Genomic DNA, 24,194 nt, shown 5'->3' on the forward strand with positions numbered 1-24,194 from the left:
AGGACTGAGGTGGAGGGAGGCAGGACTGAGGTGGGGGAGGCAGGACTGAGGTGGGGGGAGGCAGGACTGAGCTGGGGGCAGGCAGGACTGAGGTGGGGGAGGCAGGACTGGGGTGGGGGGAGGCAGGACTGAGGTGGGGGAGGCAGGACTGAGGTGGGGGGAGGCAGGACTGGGGTGGGGGGAGGCAGGACTGAGGTGGGGGGAGGCAGGACTGAGGTGGGGGAGGCAGGACTGAGGTGGGGGAGGCAGGACTGAGGTGGGGGGAGGCAGGACTGAGGTGGGGGAGGCAGGACTGAGGTGGGGGGAGGCAGGACTGAGGTGGGGGAGGCAGGACTGAGGTGGGGGAGGCAGGACTGAGGTGGGGGGAGGCAGGACTGGGGTGGAGGGAGGCAGGACTGGGGTGGGGGAGGCAGGACTGAGGTGGAGGGAGGCAGGACTGAGGTGGGGGGAGGCAGGACTGGGGTGGGGGGAGGCAGGACTGAGGTGGGGGAGGCAGGACTGAGGTGGAGGGAGGCAGGACTGAGGTGGGGGAGGCAGGACTGAGGTGGGGGAGGCAGGACTTGGGTGGGGGGAGGCAGGACTGGGGTGGGGGGAGGCAGGACTGAGGTGGGGGGAGGCAGGACTGGGGTGGGGGAGGCAGGACTGAGGTGGGGGAGGCAGGACTGAGGTGGGGGGAGGCAGGACTGAGGTGGGGGGAGGCAGGACTGGGTGAGACTAGGCTATGGTGGGCTGATGGTTGGGCCCAAACCAGGAACTAAGGCTGTCAGGTTCAACACAGTCCTGTGGTTCCAAATAAAAGCAATTAAGACAGAATAAAATAGAGACATGCCTGTTAAGATTCTATTTATAAATGTATGAGCCCTTTTTATCTTTAAAGATCATTTCAATTAGTGTGTTTGACGGTCCTTTCATAGTCTTGTCTGGGCAGGGCATCTGGAAGTTGGGCTTTGATGTCATGATGAATCTTTTATAGTCTTTATTAAGAGAGGTTGCCTGGGTGTGACAGCTTAGCAAACAACCAGAAGCTTCCGTCAGAGCCACTGGACTTTGTGCTTTTATGGGTGTGAGCGTTGTAGAGGTACAATTAGCCATGGTCATGATTGTAGATGTGAATGTGTGTTTGATCAGTGGTTTTTACCCTTAAAGAATGCACCTAAGTGAGTGTGTGTTAGGCTTCTTAGCCATAGCCGTAACTATGAGGAGAATAAATACAGCATTATATAAATAATACATAGCCTATTAAGGCATCATAGCTATACTGTACTTGATATGTAAACCCAGCATGCTTGTTTGTCCAAGATATGCTTATTATGGTCTGCATGTATTCCATGTTTGTTGATGTATGGTACGAGAGCAAGTGATCCTGACTGACCTAATATCACACTACTGTCTAACAGTAGCAAAAAAAAGCTCACTTTTACATTCATTTTCATAATCTTAATAGCGGGAAAAGGAAATGTATGATAATCATTTTTATATGATGATTACAATCCTAAACTCCTGTGGCCAGTGAATTCTTTATTTATCTCCCTAGACCAGTGAGTAATATAAAAGTTCAGATTACTGCACTGTGTTTCTGATGCAACACACACTCATGTGCATTTTAGCCTTGCGGCTTAATGAGGGGGTCAGATGGCTGAGCGGTTAGGGAGTCGGGCTATTAATCAGAAGGTTGTTGGTTCGATTCTCGGCTGTGCCAAACGACGTTGTGTCATTGGGCAAGGCACTTCGCCCTACTTGCCTCGGGGGGAATGTCCCTGTACTTACTGTAAGTCGCTCTGGATAAGAGCGTCTGCTAAATGACTAAATGTAAATGAGCTATGGTTGACATGAATAAAGATGATACGATTTACATACAGAAAACAGCTGTCATCTGTTGTGTTTACTTACAGTGAAAAAAATCCACAAGACAAGTCTGCAAGGTCAGATGCTTTACATTTATTGATAAAATTACATTTGGTACACATTATCACTTTTTTTCAAATTCAACAATCAGCATATGAGCCTCTGTCTTCTTATTTTAAAATTGGTACAAAATTATTCAGGGCCATCACAAATATATGGCCAAATACTTAAATAAATATGTATTAAGACTTATTATAATGATTTTAATAGCATAGTCCTGTTTGCAACTTGACAGCACATACTCTGCCCCCCCCTCCCCCCTCTCCCGTGTGTGTGCGCTTGTGGGCAGTGAGAGGGTGGGGCCTGCTCTCTTGGTCCCTTTCAGCCCCTCCATCCCTCCCTCCATCCCTCGCTCGCAGCCTTGGCTGGGACTTCCTCTGTGGGTCTGGCTGGATGTGAACAGCCACAAGCAAGATGGACTGTCCCCCTAGCCTGGTGGTTCTCAACCCTGGTCCTCAGGGACTCCCCTGTCCTGCATGGTTGAGATGTTTCCCTGCTCCAACACACCTGATTCAAATGAATGGATCATGATCAAGCTCTGTAGAAGCCTGATAACGATCATTCATTTGAATCAGGTGTGCTGGATCGGGGAAACGTCTAAAACGTACAAGACAGCGGCCCCTGAGGACCAGGATTTGACACCCCTGATCTAGAACATGCAGGACAGGGGGGTCCCTGAGGACCAGGGATTATAACCACTGCCCTAGCCCCCTGCTATGGAACGTGTGTTACCTCACTTATACCTATCCAACCTTTGTCACATCTAGGAGCTAGGGCCCAGACCTATCCCAGTAGCAGAGGTCCCTTTAGATAGAAAGAATATGTTGGAATGTAATCTGTCTGCATTGTACAGTAAGGTGATATTTAGCTGTAGGGGTTGGATTAAGTCTGGAAGTGTGACTGCTGGATCCTGCCTGCATATATACGCACACACACATGTGCAAGCATTCACACACACCACCACTTAAAAGACGAGCGGTGTCAGTGCGGATCACTGAAATGAGATGATTCTAGCAGCAATTTTCCTTCGGTAAAACCAGTTAGACAATCAACCAATCACAGGGTGAGAGTCAGGTCCGCCCCGCCCACAAAGCGGCAGTGGACGTTCTCTAGGAAGGGCAACTGTGATTGGAGGAGGTCCACAGTTGTTATGGAGATATCCTTGCACATGGAGATGTCCAGCGTGCGGAGTCTCTTACAGTGTTGAGCTAGGACAGAGAGAGACCTGGAGACACAATTCACAGGTTCAGATTTAAATCACACTGTCAAGTCAAAGTTGATCTCTAATATAGTTTTCAAGCTAGAAACATCAGTCAACCACAATCACTTCAAGTTAATTTTAAGAGCCTGGGTGTTAAATTCAGAAGCACTTTTTTTTCAGTCACAGCAGTTCAAGCCAGGGTCATACCTAGTTTAGGACCAACGGTGAGTTAATCTAATTTCCATATACAGTAACTGTTGCTTATATATACATATCTACTGTATATGTATTCTTTGTACTGTATAATCTATATGTATTCTATCTACTTTACAATCTCTATCATACGTCCAGTCTGACCTGTCGGTGACGGCATCGCAGCAGGACAGGTAGAGGTGCTGCAGCCTGCTGAGGTGTGGCGCAGCGCGGGCGATGCCATGGTCGCTGATCCGGGGGCAGTGGCTGAGAGCCAGGCTGGTGAGGCTGCGGCAGTGCCAGGCCACAGACACCAGGGTGGCATCACTGATCTCAGGGAGCATGGACAGGGACAGGCGCTGGAGGTCAGGGTAGCGAATCACCTAGAGGCCACAACAACATGGGGTTGAGTATAGCTCAGTGGTAGAGCACAGGGACTGGTACAGTTCAGTGTTAGAGCTAATGATCACAGCAGCTGTCACTGTCTACAGAAGCGTTTTCAAGTCGGTTCCTGGAAAGTTCAACCAACAATGATGGTGCCTTCAGTGAAGTCCATCACCTACGCTAGTCTGAGTTCATCTGAGTTCAGGGCTAAGACCACCAGCACATCCAGCCGCCCACCTGTGTGATGCTGCTATCGGTCAGCTTGGAGCAGGCTGAGAGGTCCAGCTCCTGGAGGGAGTGGAGGGCCAGGAGAGAAGCCCCCTCCTGCTCCCTGAACACCCTCAGGTCCTCCTCCGTCACCAGCCGAGGTTTCTCCTGGAAGAGGAGGGTCGGGGGCCGGAAGAAGCCCATGTTCCCGAACGTCCTGGTGAACTTGGGGTCCTTGTCCTCCTGGGTGGGGAGTGGAGGAGAAATGGAGGAGGGGGAGGTGTCGTGGAGCAGAATGGGAGGGGAGAGAGTAGGATAGAGGATGAGAAGACACAGGAGTCAGGGTGGAGTATATTGCAAATGATTGCATCCAGTCATTAACAAACCCCACCCACCCCCCCCACTCACAATCTCCTGAGCAGGTTCACACTCCTTGGTGGGCTCCACTATGCCGAGCAGGCCCCAGTCGCTGATCTCCTTGCACCAGCCCAGACGCAGCACCACCAGCCCCTGCAGGTAGGTGGCGATGGCGCGCACGCTCAGGTCGGTCAGGTACACGCAGGAGCTCAGGTCCAGCTCACGCAGACTGGCGCCCAGCAGCTGAGCCAAGGGGTAGACCGTCAGGTCCTGTCAGGGAGCAGGCGGAGAGAATATGGAAAGAGAGAAGAGAAGGATGAGGAACCTGGGATTGATGGAGATGGAGTCTCAGAGAGAGACAGGCAGAGGGGCACACAGGCAGGCAGATAGACAGGCTAGCTAGCAGCATACCCGTATGTAGGTGCAGCTCTTGAAGATGAGGGTCTCCAGGCCTGCTCGAGGGCCTGGTCCAGACAGACCCTTCACCATCTCAGCTCCGCTGACATGCAGACACTCAGACAGGTCCAGACTCTTCAGCTCAGGGAGGGACACCAGGTCGGCCAGACCTGGAGGGGGAGGCAGTACAAACAGAGTATGGTATTGTACGTATATATTGTTCCTATGGTCTATACTATGTATGGTACACAGGGTTTCCTGCAGAAAATGTGTTAGTCAAGGTGGTAGGGTGAGATTTGCCGATGGACCGGGGGGGGGGGGGGAGAAATGAAGTTCTCCTCCAAAAATGAAGTTCTCTAGAAGGGAGACTGCCGTTGGAATGAAAGGGAGAAAACTGGCGGAGAAAATGGCGGAAACACGGCGAATATCGCTAATTAAAAATAAATACAAATAATTGTGTTTGTTTTTTGACAACGTAGTTAAGGCGGCAGGCGTGTGTTGCTAAGGTGGCCGCCTTAACAGCAAAGTGCTGCGGGAAACCCTGGTACATTTGTATTATTTGTAATGTGGGTGTGGGTATTGGCCAATGGTGGAATATTTGACTGCTGGACAACAGGTGTAAGGTCTATGTATTCTATTCTATGGTTGAGGGCCTATGTTCAACACAGACCCCCCTATTTTGACGATCTGAAACGCAAGTATCAAAACGCAAAGCACAAGTAACTTTGTGGGCGGGACTCGGTTGCTATTTTGCCGGTGGGATAAATGACTGCGCCTGGCGCAAATCTAAAATGGGTAGGTCCGAAGTAGCTACATTACTAATGGGTGTGGTTTGGGCGTAACGTGCAATAAACCAATCAGAGCGTCATCTCACATTCCCTTTAAGAGCAGCGCTTGTTCCATGGCGGATTGCTATTATAACGGCGGATTTGCCAGGCGCACGCCAGGAGCAGTTCACAGCCAAGGAGACCGACGTTCTAGTCAGGGCCGTAACAGATACAGTTAGGTCCATAAATATTTGGACATTGACACAATTTTCATCATTTTGGCTCTGTATACCACCACAATGGATTTGAAATGAAACAATCAAGATATGCTTTAAGTGAAGACTTTCAGCTTTAATTTCAGGGTATTTACATCCAAATCAGGTGAACGGTGTAGGAATTACAACACATTTGATATGTGGCCCCCCCCTTTTTAAGGGACCAAAAGTAATTGGACAATTGGCTGCTCAGCTGTTCCATGGCCAGGTGTATGTTATTCCTTCATGGGAGTTCGTTATTTCATTGACAAGGAGCAGATAAAAGGTCTAGAGTTCATTTCAAGTATGGTATTTGTGTTTGGAATCTGTTGCTGTCAACTCTCAATATGAAGTCCAAAGAGCTGTCACCATCAGTGAAGCAAGCCATCGTTAGGCTGTAAAATCAAAACAAACCTATCAGAGAGATAGCAAAAACATTAGGTGTGGCCAAATCAACTGTTTGGTACATTCTTAAAAAGAAAGAACGCACTGGTGAGCTCAGCAACACCAAAAGACCCGGAAGACCACGGAAAACAACTGTGGTGGATGACAAAATAATTCTTTCCCTGGTGAAGAAAAACCCCTTCACAACAGTTGGCCAGATCAAGAACACTCTCCAGGAGGTAGGCGTATCTGTGTCAAAGTCAACAATTAAGAGAAGACTTCACCAGAGTAAATACAGAGGGTTCACCACAAGATGTAAACCATTGGTGAGTCTCAAAAACAGGAAGACCAGATTAGAGTTTGCCAAAAAACATCTAAAAGAGCCTGTACAGTTCTGGAACAACATCCTATGGACAGATGAGACCAAGATCAACTTGTACCAGAATGATGGGAAGAGAAGAGTATGGAGAAGGGAAGGAACTGCTCATGATCCAAAGCATACCACCTCATCAGTGAAGCATGGTGGAGGTAGTGTTATGGCGTGGGCATGTATGGCTGCCAATGGAACTGGTTCCCTTGTATTTATCGATGATGTGACTGCTGACAAAAGCAGTAGGATGAATTCTGAAGTGTTTCGGGCAATATTATCTGCCCAGATTCAGCCAAATGCTTCAGAACTCATAGGACGGCGCTTCACAGTGCAGATGGACAATGACCCGAAGTATACTGCGAAAGCAACCAAAGAGTTTTTTAAGGCAAAGAAGTGGAATGTTCTGCAATGGCCAAGTCAATCACCTGACCTAAATCCAATTGAGCATGCATTTCACTTGCTAAAGACAAAACTGAAGGGAAAATGCCCCAAGAACAAGCAGGAACTGAAGACAGTTGCAGTAGAGGCCTGGCAGAGCATCACCAGGGACGAAACCCAGCGTCTGGTGATGTCTATGGGTTCCAGACTTCGGGCTGTCATTGAATGCAAAGGATTTGCAACCAAGTATTAAAAGTGACAATTAGATTTATGATTATGTTAGTTTGTCCAATTATTTTTGGTCCCTTAAAAAGGGGGGGGGCCACATATAAAATGTGTTGTAATTCTTACACCGTTCACCTGATTTGGATGTAAATACCCTGAAATTAAAGCTTAAAGTCTGCACTTAAAGCACATCTTGATTGTTTCATTTCAAATCCATTGTGGTGGTATACAGAGCCAAAATGATGAAAATTGTGTCAATGTCCAAATATTTATGGACCTAACTGTAGATAAGTGACAGTGTATGGGAAAGGCAGAGCAGTTTTCTCATTGCACGAAATTGCCCGCTCATGCTGCTCATTCAAATTCTTATTTTTATATAGCCTACCCTATATTTTATTTTTTAAATTGTTTAGTTCTTGGAATTAGTTTAACTATTGTACTTTTTTACTTAATTTAAGACCCGTATATGTTTATTGTTTGCACCTTCCTGCCACAGTAAATTCCGTGTTTGTGTAACATAGGCTACATGGCGAATAAACCGAATTCTGATTCTGATGGAGATGGGAGAAGAAACCCACCCAAATTAGCTTCGGTTAAACAGGCGTGGGAGAAAATTGCCACAATTGTTACAAATCATGTTCACATACATAGAGATTTCTCATAAAAATCTTTTTATAATCATTGAAGAAATGTAACACGCCATAAATCAAAACAATGTAACGTAGCTTTGCAGAAAGAAGACCCTGGCCTCGCCAGCAGTGTGCAAGGACCAAGCTTGCGCCCTTAAAATAGCATCTGAATAATGCGCCATTGACTTTAGACCACGTTTTTCCTGGTCAGTGGCGGAATTGTTTTTCGGAAACTGCAAAATAGCACCAGGGAACGTTTGCGCCGGAACACGCCTCCTTTTTCGCTGAACCGCCCACGGGAGCGCAAGGTCATTTCGACGTGCGTCTGTGGAGGGAAAAGTCCGCTTTGCGTCGAGTGCAAACTAGGAATGATACTTGCGTCATTGACAAAGTCAATTGCACTGGGTGCAATATCGGGCCCAGAGTGGTAAATGCACCTGGGGTTACAGAGAACCATAATACATTAAATGTTATTGACGAGATCCTTGTTTTGAGATCAAGACCCAGATTGATGACTATAACCAGGTTTGATGACTCGGAACATGGATCCGTCCAGTCTACTCGTCACGACATTGAGGAAGACGAGGGACAGTTTCCGGATGTCTGTGTACAGACCTTTGTCAGTAATCCTCCAGTCTCTGGACAGAGAGAGGCTCCTGAGGTTCGGAAGGCCCAGGCTGACGGCTAGCACCGCCCTGCTTGTCAGCTCAGTACAGGCGCTCAGGTCCAGACTGCTGAGGCCCGGCTGGTGCTTACATAGAACCTCCACAGAGTAGTCAGTTAGCTCCTTACAGCCCCGCAAACACAGCTCCTGCAACCTCAGGCCCTCCACCTGTCGGAAGGCAGGGAGGTGGGGGAAGAAGAGAGGGGGAAGAGGGGAGGGCACAACTTCTTGTTGGTTTATGGTCTTGGTAAAACTTTGGTAAAAGTAACTGGTTCCTGTACTGGCATATGGAGGCCAACGGGATCCCACTCCAATGTTTACTAACCTTTATTTACCTAGTTGAGTCAACAAAGAGCATTTCTATTTTATTTCACGTACAATTTTTTTATGAGTTGCTTCGGATAAAAGCAGCTGCTACATGAATGAAATGTATTTCTTGGACATACATTTTCAACATTGAGTGTTGGTGTCTTACCTTGGCGACTGAGCGCAGGGACTCAGGCGTGATGGAGGTGCGACTGAGGTCCAGGCCCCTCATGGTGGAGGACTGTTCCAGAAGCAGCTTCCGCAGATTCCTCAGGGACAGCAGAGCCGACGAGTCCTGGACAACACCCACGGGGCAGCCGCGGTACGGGTCAAACTCGAAGGCAATGTGGCACCCAGCCAGCGAGAGGCGGTGCAGCTTAGGAGTGCAGCCTGTCAGGCGGTTGAAGGTGAGGTCCGAGAGGTAACGGAGATCTGACAGGTCCAGTTCTTCCAGGCCTGCCAGGGCCACGCGCACCTGGAGGAACACACAGACCGTAGGCTGTGAGTTTTGAGTTTGTGGGAGTGAAGCAAGTCAGTAGGGAATCTGCATTTGACTGCAGATCATGAGGTCACACATTCAACTGTGAGTGAGGCACCTGCAAGTCGCTTTGGATAAAAGGGTCTGCTGAATAAAAACATTCTTTAATTGTTCTGCCCCACCAAATATGGGTAATACGGGAATCATCATTTTCATAACCACAACCCCTCCTCCTCCTCACCCCCCCCACTCCCTCCTTATCCTCACCACCATCTACTCCTCTTCCTAATCACCACCCCCCAACACCACCAATACTCAACACCATCCACCTCCTTCTCGTCCTCACCTGCTGGCGTTGCTCGTCCCGGGAGAGGAAGGCCCCCGACATGAAGAGGCTGTCCAGGCCCCGGAGGTCCAGCCTGCGCAGGGAGGTTAGGTGGGGGAGCAGGGCCAGGAGGGAGGCCTCTGTCACACTGCTCCCTGGCAGGGCCAGGCTCTCCAGCCGAGAGCCCAGGTGGAGCCCCACCTCCAGAAGCACAGCCCGGGACAAACTGGACCCATCCAGGTGACTGATCACCAGGCTGCAGCAGGAGAGTCTTCCCAGGCCACGGATCAGATCCAAAGACGAGGTGGAGGCTGGAAACTTGAAGGTCTGGTTCCTCTGTAGGGGCATGGAGAAATATGAAACTGAATCCTCCGAAAGAGTCATTTGATGATATCAAGGTGAGGATCATAAAATAGGGTACTGTCACATATCTAGCTCCTCAACTTTCAGATAATGCAGACAGGAAGTTGGTAGGTTTGAATTCATTCTTTAGGTAGGGATCCCTACCTAAAAAATAAGGCATTCAGGATGAGGAAGGTGGGTTGGTGGGATGTGGGTAAATAGATTACCTGGAAGCGATGGTCCTGGCTAGCATCATACCAGCTCCTGCAGACCAGAGATGCCTCCTTTCTGTCTGACACATGCAGGAAACTCAGGATGTAGGTGGTGATCTGATAAGAACAAATTAATTACGACCATAGCTAGCTAGCAGGTGCTAGCTTTAGCCACTAAACTAGCTCCAGACAGTCAACCACACTGCTGCACTCTTATACAACAGACTTACGAATGATCCTAGTTACATACATAACTGGGTTCTAGGTTTTATTACGATCTTACCTCGATAGGTAGTTCGGGCGTCTCCATGGTTATTCCACTCGTCCCAGTCATATCCATAGCCTCAAACCTTGCGGTTTCCACTTGACATCATTAGTGCAACCTAATTTAGCTAACTATCAGCATTTACAACGTTAGACTGGTAGCTAGCTAGCTAGTTAGTTAGTAAGAGGTTAGGGCTATCTATAGGCTATAGCTTTAGTTTAGTACGACTGCACAGTAACTACAGCTGTTTCCAAAATCTTTCAAGATACCATAATTTTGTTTAGCTGATTAAACAGATAAACTGAGCGTTAGACTGTATTCTTTGTCCCTCTGAAATCCCGTTATTCATTTCTAAACTACATCTAGTGGTTAGTGATGGATATGCTGCGAAATAGCGGATTAATAAATAGACTACAGTCAGTCAGCTGACCGGGACTAGATGGCAACAAACTCTGGGTTGCCAAATAGAAAAGCATAATCCACTTTTCGGGAGTCTAAAACCCTCCATTTAAACGGCATGGATACCTGTACGTTTGGACATGGACCAAGTCGCCTCCAAGTGGCATAGGAGCATACGTAAACACACTCGTCACAGGTGACCTGTGTGTGTATGGAAGCAAATCGTTACCAAAATGCAAATGCAAATGCATTTCCAGAAATGCATTTGCATTTTAAGAATGTGGCTGCGTTATTTGACTCATAAATGAAATTAGTAATCAATCATCCTATTTGCATTTTAATTTTCTTCTTCAAGAGTGCTCAATCTTTCACTTAATTAAAATGAAAAAGAAATAGACATTTGAGATTTAATTTTCAAAACATGCCCCAGCAAATAGATACCAAAATTCAATTTGAAATGTAAAATTTGAAAATTAAAATGCATTTCCAGAAATGCATTTTCATTTTCAGAACATGGCTGCAAAATCGTGACCACAATTCAAATTCAAATGCATTTCCAGAAATGCATTTTCATTTTCAAGAACGTGGCTGCAAAATCGTGACCACAATTCAAATTCAAATGCATTTCCAGAAATGCATTTTCATTTTAAGAACGTGGCTGCAAAATCGTGACCAAAATTCAAATTCAAATGCATTTCCAGAAATGCATTTTCATTTTAAGAACGTGGCTGTAAAATCGTGACCACAATTCAAATTCAAATGCATTTGCAGAAATGCAAAATGAACGAAAAAGCATTCTGAGCGGCGCAGCAGAGTGACGTCAGTAGCCGCTCTTCTTCAACTCCCTGCTGACCGAGCTATCCATCTTGTTCGGTAGGGGGCGGTGTGCACATCTGCATTGCATTACATTGCAAATGTGCCGGGAAATTGATTGAATTGCCGGGTCTTTAGAGCAGCGTTCCCCAACCGGTGCCCACCGGTCCGCGGACCGGTACCGGTCCGTGAGTCATTTCGTACCGGGCCGCACAAAAAAGAATTAATAACATTATTTCCTTTTAATTGATTATCAGAGTCTGAAAGACGTTTTATTCTGAAAAATGACCTGATTCTCTCCTTCTCCGCGGGCCTTTTCCCCTGAGCAAAAAAGCTCTGCAAAGACGTGTGTTTACTCATTTTTTAGCAAGTTTGTGGGCTTTATTGAACGGTATCATGCGCGTCTCTTACTCTTGACACATGACAAGTGATAGTTACCACTCAATGAAGCCTGTTTGAGACAACAACTCTATCGGTGTTTTGGATGAAGGCTATCCTGAGATCGCCACTAAAGCACTGAAAACCCTGCTTCCATTTCCAACATCAAGCGGGATTTTCTGCCGTGACAGCAATCAACAACATTTTGGAATAGGCCTGAACTGAATATAAGGAACGCACTTCGGGTGTCACTGTCGTAGCTTATAGTCACACACAACAGTGGGACTGACACATCGAAAGCTAGCTAGTAACAATATAACGATGGAAAACCAGGCTAAGAAACGTAAAGATGGGTCAATTGAAAAAACGGCTGTTTATTTTACATAAAACTCCAAAAACTATTTTTCGCTTAAATCAGCTAAACTAGGTGTGGAAGTCACTAACTAGGATCACATCAAACCCAGAATGTACATGCATTAGCAGCGTAGCTGTCCAGGGCCTATCTTTCCTCCAAGTCCGTTCTGCCGGTCCGTGAAAATATGTCTTACATGAAAGCGGTCCGTGACGCAAAAAATGTTGGGGACCGCTGCTTTAGAGGACGCATCACAGACCATGGCGCTCCCTCAAATTGTGCAAACACTGTTAGAATTAGCTGAACAGGTAGAATCTAATAATATATCTGAGTCTGATGCCCGTGACCGAGTAGAACAAGTCATAGAGAGCTTGGCTGCATACTCTGCCGTCACAGATTTACACATTAATAGTAGCTCTGCCACTGTTTTATTCATTGTTTGACATCAAGTTGCTCAGTCTGTGATGCGTCCTCTAAAGACCCGGCAATTCAATCAATTTCCCGCAATGCAGATGTGCACACCGCTCCCTACCGAACAAGATGGGTAGCTCGGTCAGCAGGGAGCTGAAGAAGAGCGGCTACTATTTGCTATTTCTGCAAATGCATTTGAATTTGAATTGTGGTCACGATTTTACAGCCACGTTCTTAAAATGAAAATGCATTTCTGGAAATGCATTTGAATTTGAATTGTGGTCACGATTTTGCAGCCACGTTCTTGAAAATGAAAATGCATTTCTGGAAATGCATTTGAATTTGAATTGTGGTCACGATTTTGCAGCCACGTTCTGAAAATGAAAATGCATTTCTGGAAATGCATTTGAATTTGAATTGTGGTCACGATTTTGCAGCCACGTTCTGAAAATGAAAATGCATTTCTGGAAATGCATTTTAATTTTCAAATTTTACATTTCAAATTGAATTTTGGTATCTATTTGCTGGGGCATGTTTTGAAAATTAAATCTCAAATGTCTATTTCTTTTTCATTTTAATTAAGTGAAAGATTGAGCACTCTTGAAGAAGAAAATTAAAATGCAAATAGGATGATTGATTACTAATTTCATTTATGAGTCAAATAATGCAGCCACATTCTTAAAATGCAAATGCATTTCTGGAAATGCATTTTCATTTGAATTTTGGTAACAATTTGCTTCCATATGTGTGGTTGTGTGTGTGTCTGTGTCACCGAAGTGGCACGCAACCCCGTGCCTGTGAGACACGCCTCTCTTTCCCTCCTTTGCGGAAGTTTATATTTTGTTGCTTGAAAGTTTAGTGGTTGGAAGGCATTGAGAAGTTCATCACTAGCTAACGAGTAGATGGTAAACCATGGATCTTAGCTTGGAGGAAATACAGAGAATACTGTCGAAGGTTTGTGATATTTATGAATGGAGGCTTAGTTTGAATGCCTACTAGAGCTAGCTAGTTATGAATTTATAATGGTATCTTACGTTCAACGTAGTCCTGCTACATTGCTGGTATAAAGCTTGTGACACAGACCGGTAATTTTGCCGGATAAACCAGTTTTGCCTTGTGTTTGATGCCAACACAATCGTCTTAATGCTTAGCAAGCTTTCATGTGTCCTGCATGTATTCACTAGCTTGTGCTGTCTAATTTTCTCAATTAATCTGGTATCAGTACAAATTCCGGGATGTTGCCATTGAGGAGCTACAGAAACTACATCGAATTCACCCCCGTATAAATCCTGTAACTGGAACATACAGTAAGATTGTCTGTATAATCTTTATAGCTACACCACTGTTGTTCAACAGAATGCATATTGTTTCTGTTGATTAATATATATTTCTTTCAAGCTTTCAGCGACGGATCCCAAAAAGACCTGCTGAAGTTGATAGGCACCGTCCCCGTCAAGTATGAAGGTAATTAAGAAGCAATAATACATGTACTGCATGCCTGGCCTCTGTCCTCTGAATGGCCCATCTCAGATGAATAAGTCTTCTGCTTATATGTCTATTGAGCACTTTAAAGGACAGAGCTAGCTATATGTGTATTTTGTCAATCCAGGCCGCTCGTACAACCTGCCTATTCAGCTGTGGCTCATGGACTCCTTCCCCTTCACACCCCCCATCTGTCTGATGAGGCCCACCTCCAGCATGGTCATCAGGGAGGGGAAGCACGTGGACGCCCAGGGACGCATACACCTGCCCGGCCTCCACAACTGGGACCACGTAAGGCTGGGGATGGAGGAATAGATGGAGAATAGGGGGTGGGGTGGGGGGGTTGGTGGTCAAAGATCAAGATTGAGAGATCATGTGACATGATGATGTACTATGTACTATCCTCTCTTTTCTTTATTAGTATTCATCAATAGTTCATGTCTACGTTCCCCCCTCACTCCTCTCTCCTATTCCCTCTCTCCTCCCTCCTCCAGCCCAGATCCTCTGTGGTTGGCCTTCTGGCTGAGATGACCTCAAAGTTTGAAGATGAGCCTCCGTTGGCGACCAAACCCTCAGGAGAGAGCAGAGACCCCAATGACCTGTTAGGCTTCGTATCCAACCTCAAAGTCAACAGTGGTGGGCTTCCATTATCTCCATTATTAACAACACACATAGACATTTTAATTGTATTCATTTAGCAGATTATTTTATCCAAAGAATATATACATAAAGTAATATCATACAATACAAAATTCACATTCATTTATCAATTTGCTTTTGATTGCAGCTGGAGTACAACACAATGATCAACCAATCAACAAAGTCTCTGTCATTGGGGGAGGCGACCTAGGAATGGCTTCCGTGATGAGCATTCTGGCAAAGGTCTGTCACCCTCCCCGTGTTTTTTTTTTTCTTCCTTCAGATAATGTGTTCATTTAGCAGACCCTTTTATCCAATGCGATATACGGTTGATGATCTGCAGTGAAACCCTTTACCACTGAGCTATACCCAGTTTGTTCGATGTTAGAACAAGCATCCATGGCTGTCTTCTATTTCGTTGATGTTCTGTTCTTCCTCTATCGCACAGGGGAACGTGGACAAGCTCGTTTTTGTTGACATAGCAGAGAGCTCTACTAAAGGTGGCACCATGGACCTGGGAATCTTCAACTTGCCAAAGGTGGAGGTTTCCAAAGGTATAACATCTGTAAGACTGGATCATGGTTTCAGCTTAAACCTGGGATATGTCTGATATTACAGTGGATTTGAAGGAATAATGTAAAAAATATGGATACAACTTATTCAATGTGATCCATGTGACCTTTTAACCTTTTTTATTTTATACCTGCAGATCTCTCTGCCTCAGCAGGCTCCAGGGTTGTCGTGGTAACCGCCAACGCCTGGAGTGATGAGCAGTCGTATGTGAGTGTGGTCCAGACTAACGTGGACCTGTACCGGAGCATCATACCCAGCCTGGCCCGGCTCTGCCCAAACGCTGTCCTTCTCATCGCCTCCCAGCCAGGTCACAAAACACACACACACTTTTTTAGACAAATGACATACAGTGAAATTAAATTAAATGTATAAGGAGCTGAAATGTTCTCAGCTTTGACATGTTACAGGCACATAAACATCATCTCCACATTTCGCACACCTGCACACACACCCCAAAAATGGTATCACCATACAGCTCTTCATGTCTTACCATTATTGGAAAGACTTCCAAATCCTGTATGGATGTACCCTGTTACGTGTACAACTGAGGTCAAATCCTGCCCCCTCGCTAGTGGACATCATGACCCATGTGGCGTGGAGGCAGAGCGGACTACCCCCAACGCACGTGATTGGAGCAGGGTGTAACCTGGATTCTGAACGTCTCAGCCATATCCTGGACATCAGTCTGAACACACACAAGCAGGCCTGGGTCATTGGCGAGCTCTCGGACAACAAAGGTGAGAAGGAGCGTAAAAGACCAGCTGTACTTTGGCGTTCTGACTGGACCTTGTTTGTCTCCACCCCATGTCTATAGGGGAGGGCATAGCTTAGTGGTTAGAGTACTTGACTGCAGATCAAGACGGTTTCAGGTTCAAATGTGCCCCTGTACTGTATGTTGCATCTGCTAAATGAACACATGAATATTATTATAGGTGAGAGCTGCTCATATGAAAGCCATGGATACTTCATTGTTGTTTGCTGTGTTGCAGTGGCTGTGCTGAGTAACATTGGACAGACAGGGGCAAGCCAGCATCCAGAGATTGCTCCAAGGTCCAACGCCTTAAAACCAGTCCTAGACAGGTACAATCTCAGACCTCCCTACTCTTATGCCACTAAGATAAATCTGCTCCTGTTTGACATAAAATGGCACCCTATAGGGGTTGTTTGCCTTGATTGATAAAAATAAGGGAGAACTCGATCCAAAATGGTGTCCTAATGCTGCTGTATGTTGTGCTCAGGGCTGTGGAGTTGCTAAGAGGTCGGGGCCAGCGGTCCTGGTCCATGGGTCTGTCCCTGGCTGACATCACCTACAGTATCCTGATGAACCGGAAGAAGGCCCATTCTGTGTCTACACTGGCACAGGTACCAAACTATACCTAACCTTAACTCTAACCCAGCACAGGTATGCCATAGCTTCTTAGCTCAAACACGCTAACCATTAAATCTAACCACTACCCTCACTGTAAGCCTACCCTGACACAGGTATACACAGGGGTAGAGGTTTAGAGCATAGAGCACCAGTTAACTGTGTGTGTGTGTGTGTGTCTCAGGGCTGGGGCGGTTTAGGGTCGGAGGTGTTCCTCAGTCTTCCCTGTGTTCTGGGAGCGTCCGGCTCCACCAGGCTCGCTGGCGTGTCTTTGGCTCAGGATGAAGACGCCAAGCTGAGGGACAGCACAGCCTCCCTCTCCAACCTCATGGCACAGCTCAAGATATGATGTCATTTCCTTCGAATCTGCCTGCTGACAGGACTACCAGCCAACCAGCATGCAGAGAAGATAGTTTAATGATGTTAGTTTATCAGTCTGGCTTGGGTGGGAACAGATGTAGACTTTATTATAAGTGCTTCGTCAACCAGTAGTTTGCATATTAGGTATGGTTGAGTATGTTACTTGAATATATCTTTGTCTATGGCTAAATATGGTATGGTTAAAATCATTATTTATTAAAAAGTAGCATAATATTTAGCAAATGCCATCCATGAATGGTATTTTATATTGTGCTTCTATGCAGACTGTTTACGGTTTAACACTCCATTACTGAAAGGTAAGTCTCCTACTTCTTGCTGTAACAGACTGATAGATGATAGAACATATTCAGTGTAAATCGAGAATGCATGTTTAATATATATGAAAGCCCAGTGGTACACTGCTTTTAACCAAAAGTGTGAATTGTCAGAAATATAATATTCAATATGTAGTTAGTACAGGGTACTGGTGAACGGTTACAGCTGGTTCAATCATATTAAACTTTTCGTTTGCACTTAAACACTATTAACCCTGCATTTTGCCTTGAAAAGTGCCTTGATGTGTGATATGCCTTAACTGATATATGCCTTAAATGATATCCATACCTCTGTTGTAAATAAGGTGGAATTAAACAAATGACATTTTACTGTTACTGATATAACTGTGTTCCACAAGAAATAAAGGAAACATAGATGACAAGGTTCATTTTTTATAGAACACTTTTCTCAATATTGCTTAATGTATGGATTTTTCGCTTATTGGTCTTAGCTGTGAGGATTGGCACAGACAAGAACCATCCCAGATGTACCCCGACAACAAGAAACTGAATGTGCTACTGATAGTGATAATGTCTGTTTGTTCATCCTGAGCTAAACACCAACACAACATGTCTCTGGACCTCACCACACATACTTCCACCATTACTGCAAAGAAATCTGACAGAAAATAACTAAATGGACCAAACATACATGGCTGGTAGGTCTGTATATAATTTAATAAATCAGCAACAGTTATAAATGTTTCCAACCGAAAATCCTTTTTCCTGTACAGTATGGCTCAACTTCCGATTAATACAAAACACCTCCCTCTGTGAATGCTGGTGTTTTAAACATGCACCTTTTCTAGACAGGCAGTTTTAGCTTCAGGGTTAGTCTGTTCTCACTTTCTCCACTAGGTGGTGCCACTGCTTTGAACAACAGCAGGCTTGGTAGTGGGACTTTGGAGTCTCCCTGTATTTTGTGCATTGTTTGTTTTCAAATTCTTTTGAAGAGCGTGACCTTACTTTGTACGACTCTTGAAAATCTACTAAGGTTCCCTCCCACAATGTGTTGTTTAGCTTGTCTTCGTACAGATATAAATCTTTATATAATTATTTACAGTACATTATTGCTTGTGAAATCACATGCCTATCAAACACAAACCAGATTGAAACTCAAGAACGTTATTGAAGGGGTTGAAAAGGTAATCACAGGGTAAACAGCTGACTCCAACACAAATGAATATACACTTAGATGGGACTCAGCCCTATATCTGTGAAACATGCTATTTACAGTACAACAGGTTCTATTGCACCATGGATGAAAGAGAGAGTGAAAGAGAGAGACAAGACCCTGCTGCTGGTAAATTCAAACACAAATTGTTGGTCTGCTGATAAACATAGACTTTCGAACAATAACTTAAATGCCAAAAGTTATTAGAGGCTTCACACAGGCCACAGTTGTGTGTGCATGTGTGTTTATCAACAGTGTGTAACAGGGTACTGAGTTGTGTGAGCCTGCTCACAGCCAACCACAGTACAGTTTTGTTCTAAAGGAACAGCAGCTTCAGGCGTTTGGTGCTTGACAAACATTTAGCTTGCATGCTAACTAGAAAAGCCCTTGAGTTCGATGTTCGATGAGGAAATCCTACAGCTGGGAAGACTGAGGAACCAACCTGTGATTGGTTAAGACACTGTCGTAACAGGAAGCTGGACATGAAAGACAGGAAGTGCTTTGATGATGAAACAATTCTTTTCAATTGCTGCAGTATTTTGAAAGGGGTTACCACACCAGCACTGAAAAAAGATTAATGTTGTATCTTGATATTCAAACACACATATGACTACCAAGCACTCCCACACAAACACAAACATCCTTGCCTTTTGTGAGGCATACAAAAGTTTGGACCAGGGAACAATTCCACCTTCAATTTAAGTTAAATGGAACATATATAAAAGTGTAATTGCCCTTAAAAAAACACGAGAACACATCAAATGTTTGTACAAAGTATGAAAAAGCTTAATCAGGTCACAAGACCTGAAAAGACACAGACATGGGACTGGCCATAAAACAGGCTCCTGTTCTTCATTTAGCAACAGGCTTGTCAAAATACTTTGAATAAGCCAATTGGATTCGTTACGAATGCTTCTTATCTGTGCTTAATGGATCTTGCCTGGAATAATGCAATCACCCTAAATAATGAAACTCTGACCCACCTGAAGACAAAGGTTCGTTTTAAAGCCATTTGACTCAAGCCTCTTTAAGAAATGTCGCATGATAGGTAACAGTGGTCGAGTTTGACCCCGACGGCCAGGACCATGGCCCTGCCCGCAGCCTTCTACACCTACTAGTCCCTAACCTCCGCACTAGAAGGTGACTGATTTGGGCAGTTGATGGCTTCCTGTGTGCATCCTGTAAAAGTCTGGGCTGGACTGAACGGCCGGGACCCTTGGAGTCTGACCTGAGGGTGAACCAGGAAGGAGGGCGTGCCCTGGGTAGGCCGAGTGGCCCCTGGACACTGGCTGGGGGTAGGCCTTGCGGGATGACGTGGCTCTGTGCGCGTCTGTGTGTAGGTGGGGGGCACACTGGAATGGGGTGATTCTGTCGGCAAAGCAGGGAGGAGGAGGGGGGATGATGGAGTCCCGGACCCAGCTGTTCTGCTCCTCACAGTCTGGCTCCTGGGGGAGGGCAGGGAGGGCGCAGAACGAGGGGGTCGGAGGAGAGGGGGTCGGGGGGAAGGCTCTCAGATCGGGTTTAGGGAGGTAAACGGGCGGAGGCGGGAGGGGGTAGTCTGTGGGGTCATACTCCTGTATTGGCATGGGTGTTGGGAGTAGGCCTGTTTCCTGAGGACTGCAGGCCAGAGAGGGCCTCTGGGGAACGGTGGTAGCCATCTCCAGCAGCCTGTCCACCTCCTCGTCAGCCTCAGAGAGGTTGTCGTATTGGGAGGAGTTGGAGGGACGTCGGTCCCCCACGGCCATGGGCACAGAGAGAGCGACGGGAAACTTGGTGGGCTTGGGGGGCAGCATGGGGGGCGAGGATGCGGCGCGGGGGAGGCGCGGCACAGAAGGTCGGGGCTCCTCTGGAATGAGGTCCAGGGATGTAGGCGGAGGGGGGCGCTGGCTGGGAAGGGGAACCCGAAGAGGCCGAACCTGTGGCCCCAGACAGGGAGCAGGGGGGGAGGTAGAGGGGTGAGGTGGATACGGCCCCGGAATGCTCCCCGTCTCCAGGCAGGGTGCCCCAGGGTCCAAGGAGGCCAGACTGTCCTCCTCTGCGTAAAAGAGAGGTGGAGGCGGCAGGTCTGGGAGCTCCAGGGCCTCGGCCTCAGGCTGCATCGCAGGAACACCCAGGGCAGGGGGCTCGTAAGGCGGGGGCCAGTCCTCTGGCTGTCCCCTGGGCTCCACACCTCCAGGCTTGACTTCCTGGCCGTGGTCCCCGTCCCTAGGTCGGCTCCCGTCTCCAGGGACGCCCCGACACCTCTCGCCCCCTTCCCTTACCCCCCCGACCCCCGCATGGGGCTTGTCGTCCGCTCTGGGCGGTGGAGGAGGGGGGACGGCTCGGCTCGGTTTGGGCCTCTCCGGGGGGGTGGGGGCCTGCTTGTGCACTAGAACTGGATCTGGGGATGTGGTTTGTGCGGTGTCCTGGGGCTTCTCGGGTGAGGGGCTGCGGTCCAGGGTGAGGGTGTCTGGGCGCTGGGCCTGGTCCTGGGGCTCTGGAGGGGGCTCAGGCTGGAGGGGCATGAGCAGCACAGGCCTCTCCTCACCCAGGGGCATCTTGGGCAGCTCGTCCGACTTGGCTACGAATGGAGGGGAGGAAAGACGTGAAGAGGGTTTAGTGTTAACCTCTACAGAGCATGAGCGCGACAGACAGTCTAATAGGGGGACGTATGTGACAAATCGATCCACAATCAGTTCAATAGCTAGCCAGTTAGCGACTGGCTTGGCTCGGAAGCAGGGCTAGGCCGCGTCCCAACAGAGGTGGTATCTGAGATGTGCTTGCTCTGTGACGTGCCTGGTCAACACTGTACAGACCGTTCCTTGACTCTGGCCACCAAAACACTTTAAGAACTCTGCCCTTCTGACCCCAGATCATCTGCTGTACTTTTCTACACGCACTACTGGTACGTGGCTTGGGGGTCAAATGTGAAATGAATAGAATGCAAGAACGACTGAGAGAAAGTAAGAGAGAGAGAGAGAGATCGAGAGAGAGATTGAGAGAGAGACACAGCGGCAAATGTGACAGCCCCACCTGGTGGTGGGAGGTCCAGCCTCATCCTGCGGAGCTCCGTCATGGCGGCGTGCAGCTGCTCCACCACGCCGTCGTCGGGCAGGTGGAAGGACACGGCCAGGTCCTCCTGCAGGAACTCCCGCAGGTCCTCCATGGGCAGCCTGAGCAGGCGCTCTGGTGACACCCCAGCACGGCCAGGCAGCACAGGGACGCCACACAAGGGAAGAGAGACCATTCGGGGAGTTCATTTGGTGAACACCGAGAAGCATCAGGTTAAGAGTAGAGCAGGGCAGAGCATAGCAGAGTAAGGTAGAGTATATTAGAACAGAACATAGTAAAGTACAGTAAGATAGAGTAGAGCGGAGACAAGTAGAGAAGAATAGAGCAGAATAGAGCAGAGCAGTAAATGACTGATCTCCGGGAGGAAATTGCACGTAAGCTGATGTATTGAGAGTCTTCAGCCAATCATCTTAGGCTCTCCATAGAGAGCATCCAATACGGAGATGGGATTCCCCTTCTTCTCCATAGCAACCGGCAACATTATGTAAGCGAGGAAGATAAGAGCCAGCCAACCGTGTGTGTGTGATGTAATCTAACGAAGCAGTCGTGTGGCCAGACAACTGCTTTATCTGACTTACGGAGCACAGAAGATGACATCACCCTGCTCACTCTTGTGTAGTTTGAGGGTGGTGTTAGGACTTACTCTTGTGTAGTTTGAGGGTGGTGTTAGGACTTACTCTTGTGTAGTTTGAGGGTGGTGTTAGGACTTACTCTTGTGTAGTTTGAGGGTGGTGTTAGGACTTACTCTTGTGTAGTTTGAGGTGTGGTGTTAGGACTTACTCTTGTGTAGTTTGAGGGTGGTGTTAGGACTTACTCTTGTGTAGTTTGAGGGTGGTGTTAGGACTTACTCTTGTGTAGTTTGAGGGTGGTGTTAGGACTTACTCTTGTGTAGTTTGAGGGTGGTGTTAGGACTTACTCTTGTGTAGTTTGAGGGTGGTGTTAGGATTTACTCTTGTGTAGTTTGAGGGTGGTGTTAGGACTTACTCTTGTGTAGTTTGAGGGTGGTGTTAGGACTTACTCTTGTGTAGTTTGAGGGTGGTGTTAGGACTTACTCTTGTGTAGTTTGAGGGTGGTGTTAGGACTTACTCTTGTGTAGTTTGAGGGTGGTGTTAGGACTTACTCTTGTGTAGTTTGAGGGTGGTGTTAGGACTTACTCTTGTGTAGTTTGAGGGTGGTGTTAGGACTTACTCTTGTGTAGTTTGAGGGTGGTGTTAGGACTTACTCTTGTGTAGTTTGAGGGTGGTGTTAGGACTTACTCTTGTGTAGTTTGAGGGTGGTGTTAGGACTTACTCTTGTGTAGTTTGAGGGTGGTGTTAGGACTTACTCTTGTGTAGTTTGAGGGTGGTGTTAGGACTTACTCTTGTGTAGTTTGAGGGTGGTGTTAGGACTTACTCTTGTGTAGTTTGAGGGTGGTGTTAGGACTTACTCTTGTGTAGTTTGAGGGTGGTGTTAGGACTTACTCTTGTGTAGTTTGAGGGTGGTGTTAGGACTTACTCTTGTGTAGTTTGAGGGTGGTGTTAGGACTTACTCTTGTGTAGTTTGAGGGTGGTGTTAGGACTTACTCTTGTGTAGTTTGAGGGTGGTGTTAGGACTTACTCTTGTGTAGTTTGAGGGTGGTGTTAGGACTTACTCTTGTGTAGTTTGAGGGTGGTGTTAGGACTTACTCTTGTGTAGTTTGAGGGTGGTGTAGGCCATGGCGGTGAGGACCCTTTCCCCCTCCAGGATGTAGATGTCCCACAAACGCAGCGTCAAGGTGAACGGGGTCTGGGACAGCCACACAAGAAAAGACAGAAAGAAAGAAAGAAAGAGAGAAAGACAGACAGACAGACAGACAAAGACAGACAGAGAGACCATAACATAAGAACCGTGAGTACACAGATGTTTAGGAGAATGTTTTCTCCATGACAAAAGAAAGGTGGGTTCAGAGAAGTGCTGTCTCACCCTGTCAATGAAACACTGCAGGAACCACTTGGTGGTATAAATGCCTGTAGACATCTGCTCCTTGTCCTTGAGAAGAGGGAGACAATAGAACGGAAAAGGATTTAGAGGAACATTTTAACCATTCTATCATTCCCAGTGGTCCAAACACCTTGGACCATGACGTCTCTATGCTGTAACTTGGATGAGACGGTAGGAATTTCTGTTATGTGCTAGGGAAAAGGTTTGTAAACACTCTAGTCACTCATTGTATAGTCACTCATTGTATTCTCAGGCCTTTACATATAGCTGTGCATTTCTAGTATTTTATTATATAGCACTATTTGCACTTGTTGTATATCTAAATGTAAACGTATATACATTGTCATCTGTGGCATTTGACATTTTATTCAATTATCAAATGATTTTATCCATAGTGACATACAAGTACATTCAGTACAGCAGCAAAATAAGCTACCAGGCCCACCTCAGCTACCAGGCCCACCTCAGCTACCAGGCCCACCTCAGCTACCAGGCCCACCTCAGCTACCAGGCCCTCCACAGTACCAGGCCCACCTCAGCTACCAGGCCCTCCACAGTACCAGGCCCACCTCAGCTACCAGGCCCTCCACAGTACCAGGCCCACCTCAGCTACCAGGCCCACCTCAGCTACCAGGCCCACCTCAGCTACCAGGCCCACCTC

At 46.9% G+C, this 24,194-nt stretch overlaps 3 protein-coding genes across 5 annotated transcripts in view; 1 reads left to right on the plus strand and 2 right to left on the minus strand.

Moving 5' to 3' along the window:
- Window positions 1–1,916: 1,916 nt before the first annotated feature.
- On the minus strand, window positions 1,917–10,664 carry fbxl9 (F-box and leucine rich repeat protein). 2 transcript variants are annotated; one of them, XR_009930466.1, is made up of 11 exons: window positions 10,260–10,664; window positions 9,992–10,093; window positions 9,444–9,758; window positions 8,789–9,094; window positions 8,265–8,481; window positions 4,658–4,812; window positions 4,298–4,516; window positions 3,920–4,132; window positions 3,464–3,681; window positions 2,605–3,130; window positions 1,917–2,377 (listed from the first exon to the last, which is right to left on the minus strand). XR_009930466.1 is itself a non-coding variant. In XM_062461404.1 (10 exons), the coding sequence occupies exons 1-10, from the start codon at window positions 10,314–10,316 to the stop codon at window positions 2,962–2,964; spliced, it is 1,971 nt and encodes a 656-aa protein (XP_062317388.1). In that variant the 5' UTR covers window positions 10,317–10,664; the 3' UTR covers window positions 1,917–2,961. The 2 variants fall into 2 exon arrangements, 1 of the variants encoding a protein (XP_062317388.1); XM_062461404.1 differs by having other exon boundaries at window positions 1,917–3,130.
- A 2,703-nt stretch (window positions 10,665–13,367) lies between these two features.
- On the plus strand, window positions 13,368–17,750 carry uevld (UEV and lactate/malate dehyrogenase domains). 2 transcript variants are annotated; one of them, XM_062461390.1, is made up of 12 exons: window positions 13,368–13,548; window positions 13,817–13,901; window positions 13,993–14,058; window positions 14,204–14,367; window positions 14,571–14,712; window positions 14,864–14,958; window positions 15,164–15,269; window positions 15,425–15,595; window positions 15,861–16,025; window positions 16,278–16,368; window positions 16,527–16,690; window positions 16,839–16,971. In XM_062461390.1, the coding sequence occupies exons 1-11, from the start codon at window positions 13,507–13,509 to the stop codon at window positions 16,666–16,668; spliced, it is 1,269 nt and encodes a 422-aa protein (XP_062317374.1). In that variant the 5' UTR covers window positions 13,368–13,506; the 3' UTR covers window positions 16,669–16,690; window positions 16,839–16,971. The 2 variants fall into 2 exon arrangements, with proteins under 2 accessions (XP_062317374.1, XP_062317373.1); XM_062461389.1 differs by having other exon boundaries at window positions 13,371–13,548; window positions 16,527–16,650; window positions 16,839–17,750.
- A 256-nt stretch (window positions 17,751–18,006) lies between these two features.
- si:dkeyp-19e1.3 (USP6 N-terminal-like protein) overlaps window positions 18,007–24,194 on the minus strand; it is a 26,200-nt gene continuing 20,012 nt past the window's right edge. The window contains exons 11-14 of the mRNA XM_062461388.1: window positions 23,516–23,581; window positions 23,239–23,338; window positions 21,536–21,688; window positions 18,007–21,083 (exon numbers count right to left, since the gene is read on the minus strand). Coding sequence (XP_062317372.1) covers window positions 19,657–21,083; window positions 21,536–21,688; window positions 23,239–23,338; window positions 23,516–23,581 — 1,746 coding nt within the window. The 3' untranslated portion in view covers window positions 18,007–19,656. The remainder of the gene's footprint in view (window positions 21,084–21,535; window positions 21,689–23,238; window positions 23,339–23,515; window positions 23,582–24,194) is intronic.

This window comes from Osmerus eperlanus, chromosome 5 (genome assembly GCF_963692335.1).
Source record: "Osmerus eperlanus chromosome 5, fOsmEpe2.1, whole genome shotgun sequence".
Taxonomy (NCBI): domain Eukaryota; kingdom Metazoa; phylum Chordata; class Actinopteri; order Osmeriformes; family Osmeridae; genus Osmerus; species Osmerus eperlanus.

Bases quoted from the DNA above. Each gene is read 5' to 3' on its own strand.
- uevld (XM_062461389.1), top strand. From the start codon at position 13,507: ATGGATCTTAGCTTGGAGGAAATACAGAGAATACTGTCGAAG. The intron at 14,713-14,863 runs GTGGGCTTCCAT...TTTTGATTGCAG, and splicing joins CAACCTCAAAGTCAACAGTG to CTGGAGTACAACACAATGAT. The intron at 15,270-15,424 runs GTATAACATCTG...TTATACCTGCAG, and splicing joins AAAGGTGGAGGTTTCCAAAG to ATCTCTCTGCCTCAGCAGGC.
- fbxl9 (XM_062461404.1), bottom strand. From the start codon at position 10,316: ATGGATATGACTGGGACGAGTGGAATAACCATGGAGACGCCCGAACTA. The intron at 4,813-8,264 runs GTCTGTACACAG...CTCCCCCTCCAG, and splicing joins CTGGAGGATTACTGACAAAG to GTCTGGCCGACCTGGTGTCC. The intron at 3,682-3,919 runs GTGGGCGGCTGG...TGTGGCCTCTAG, and splicing joins CCGATAGCAGCATCACACAG to GTGATTCGCTACCCTGACCT.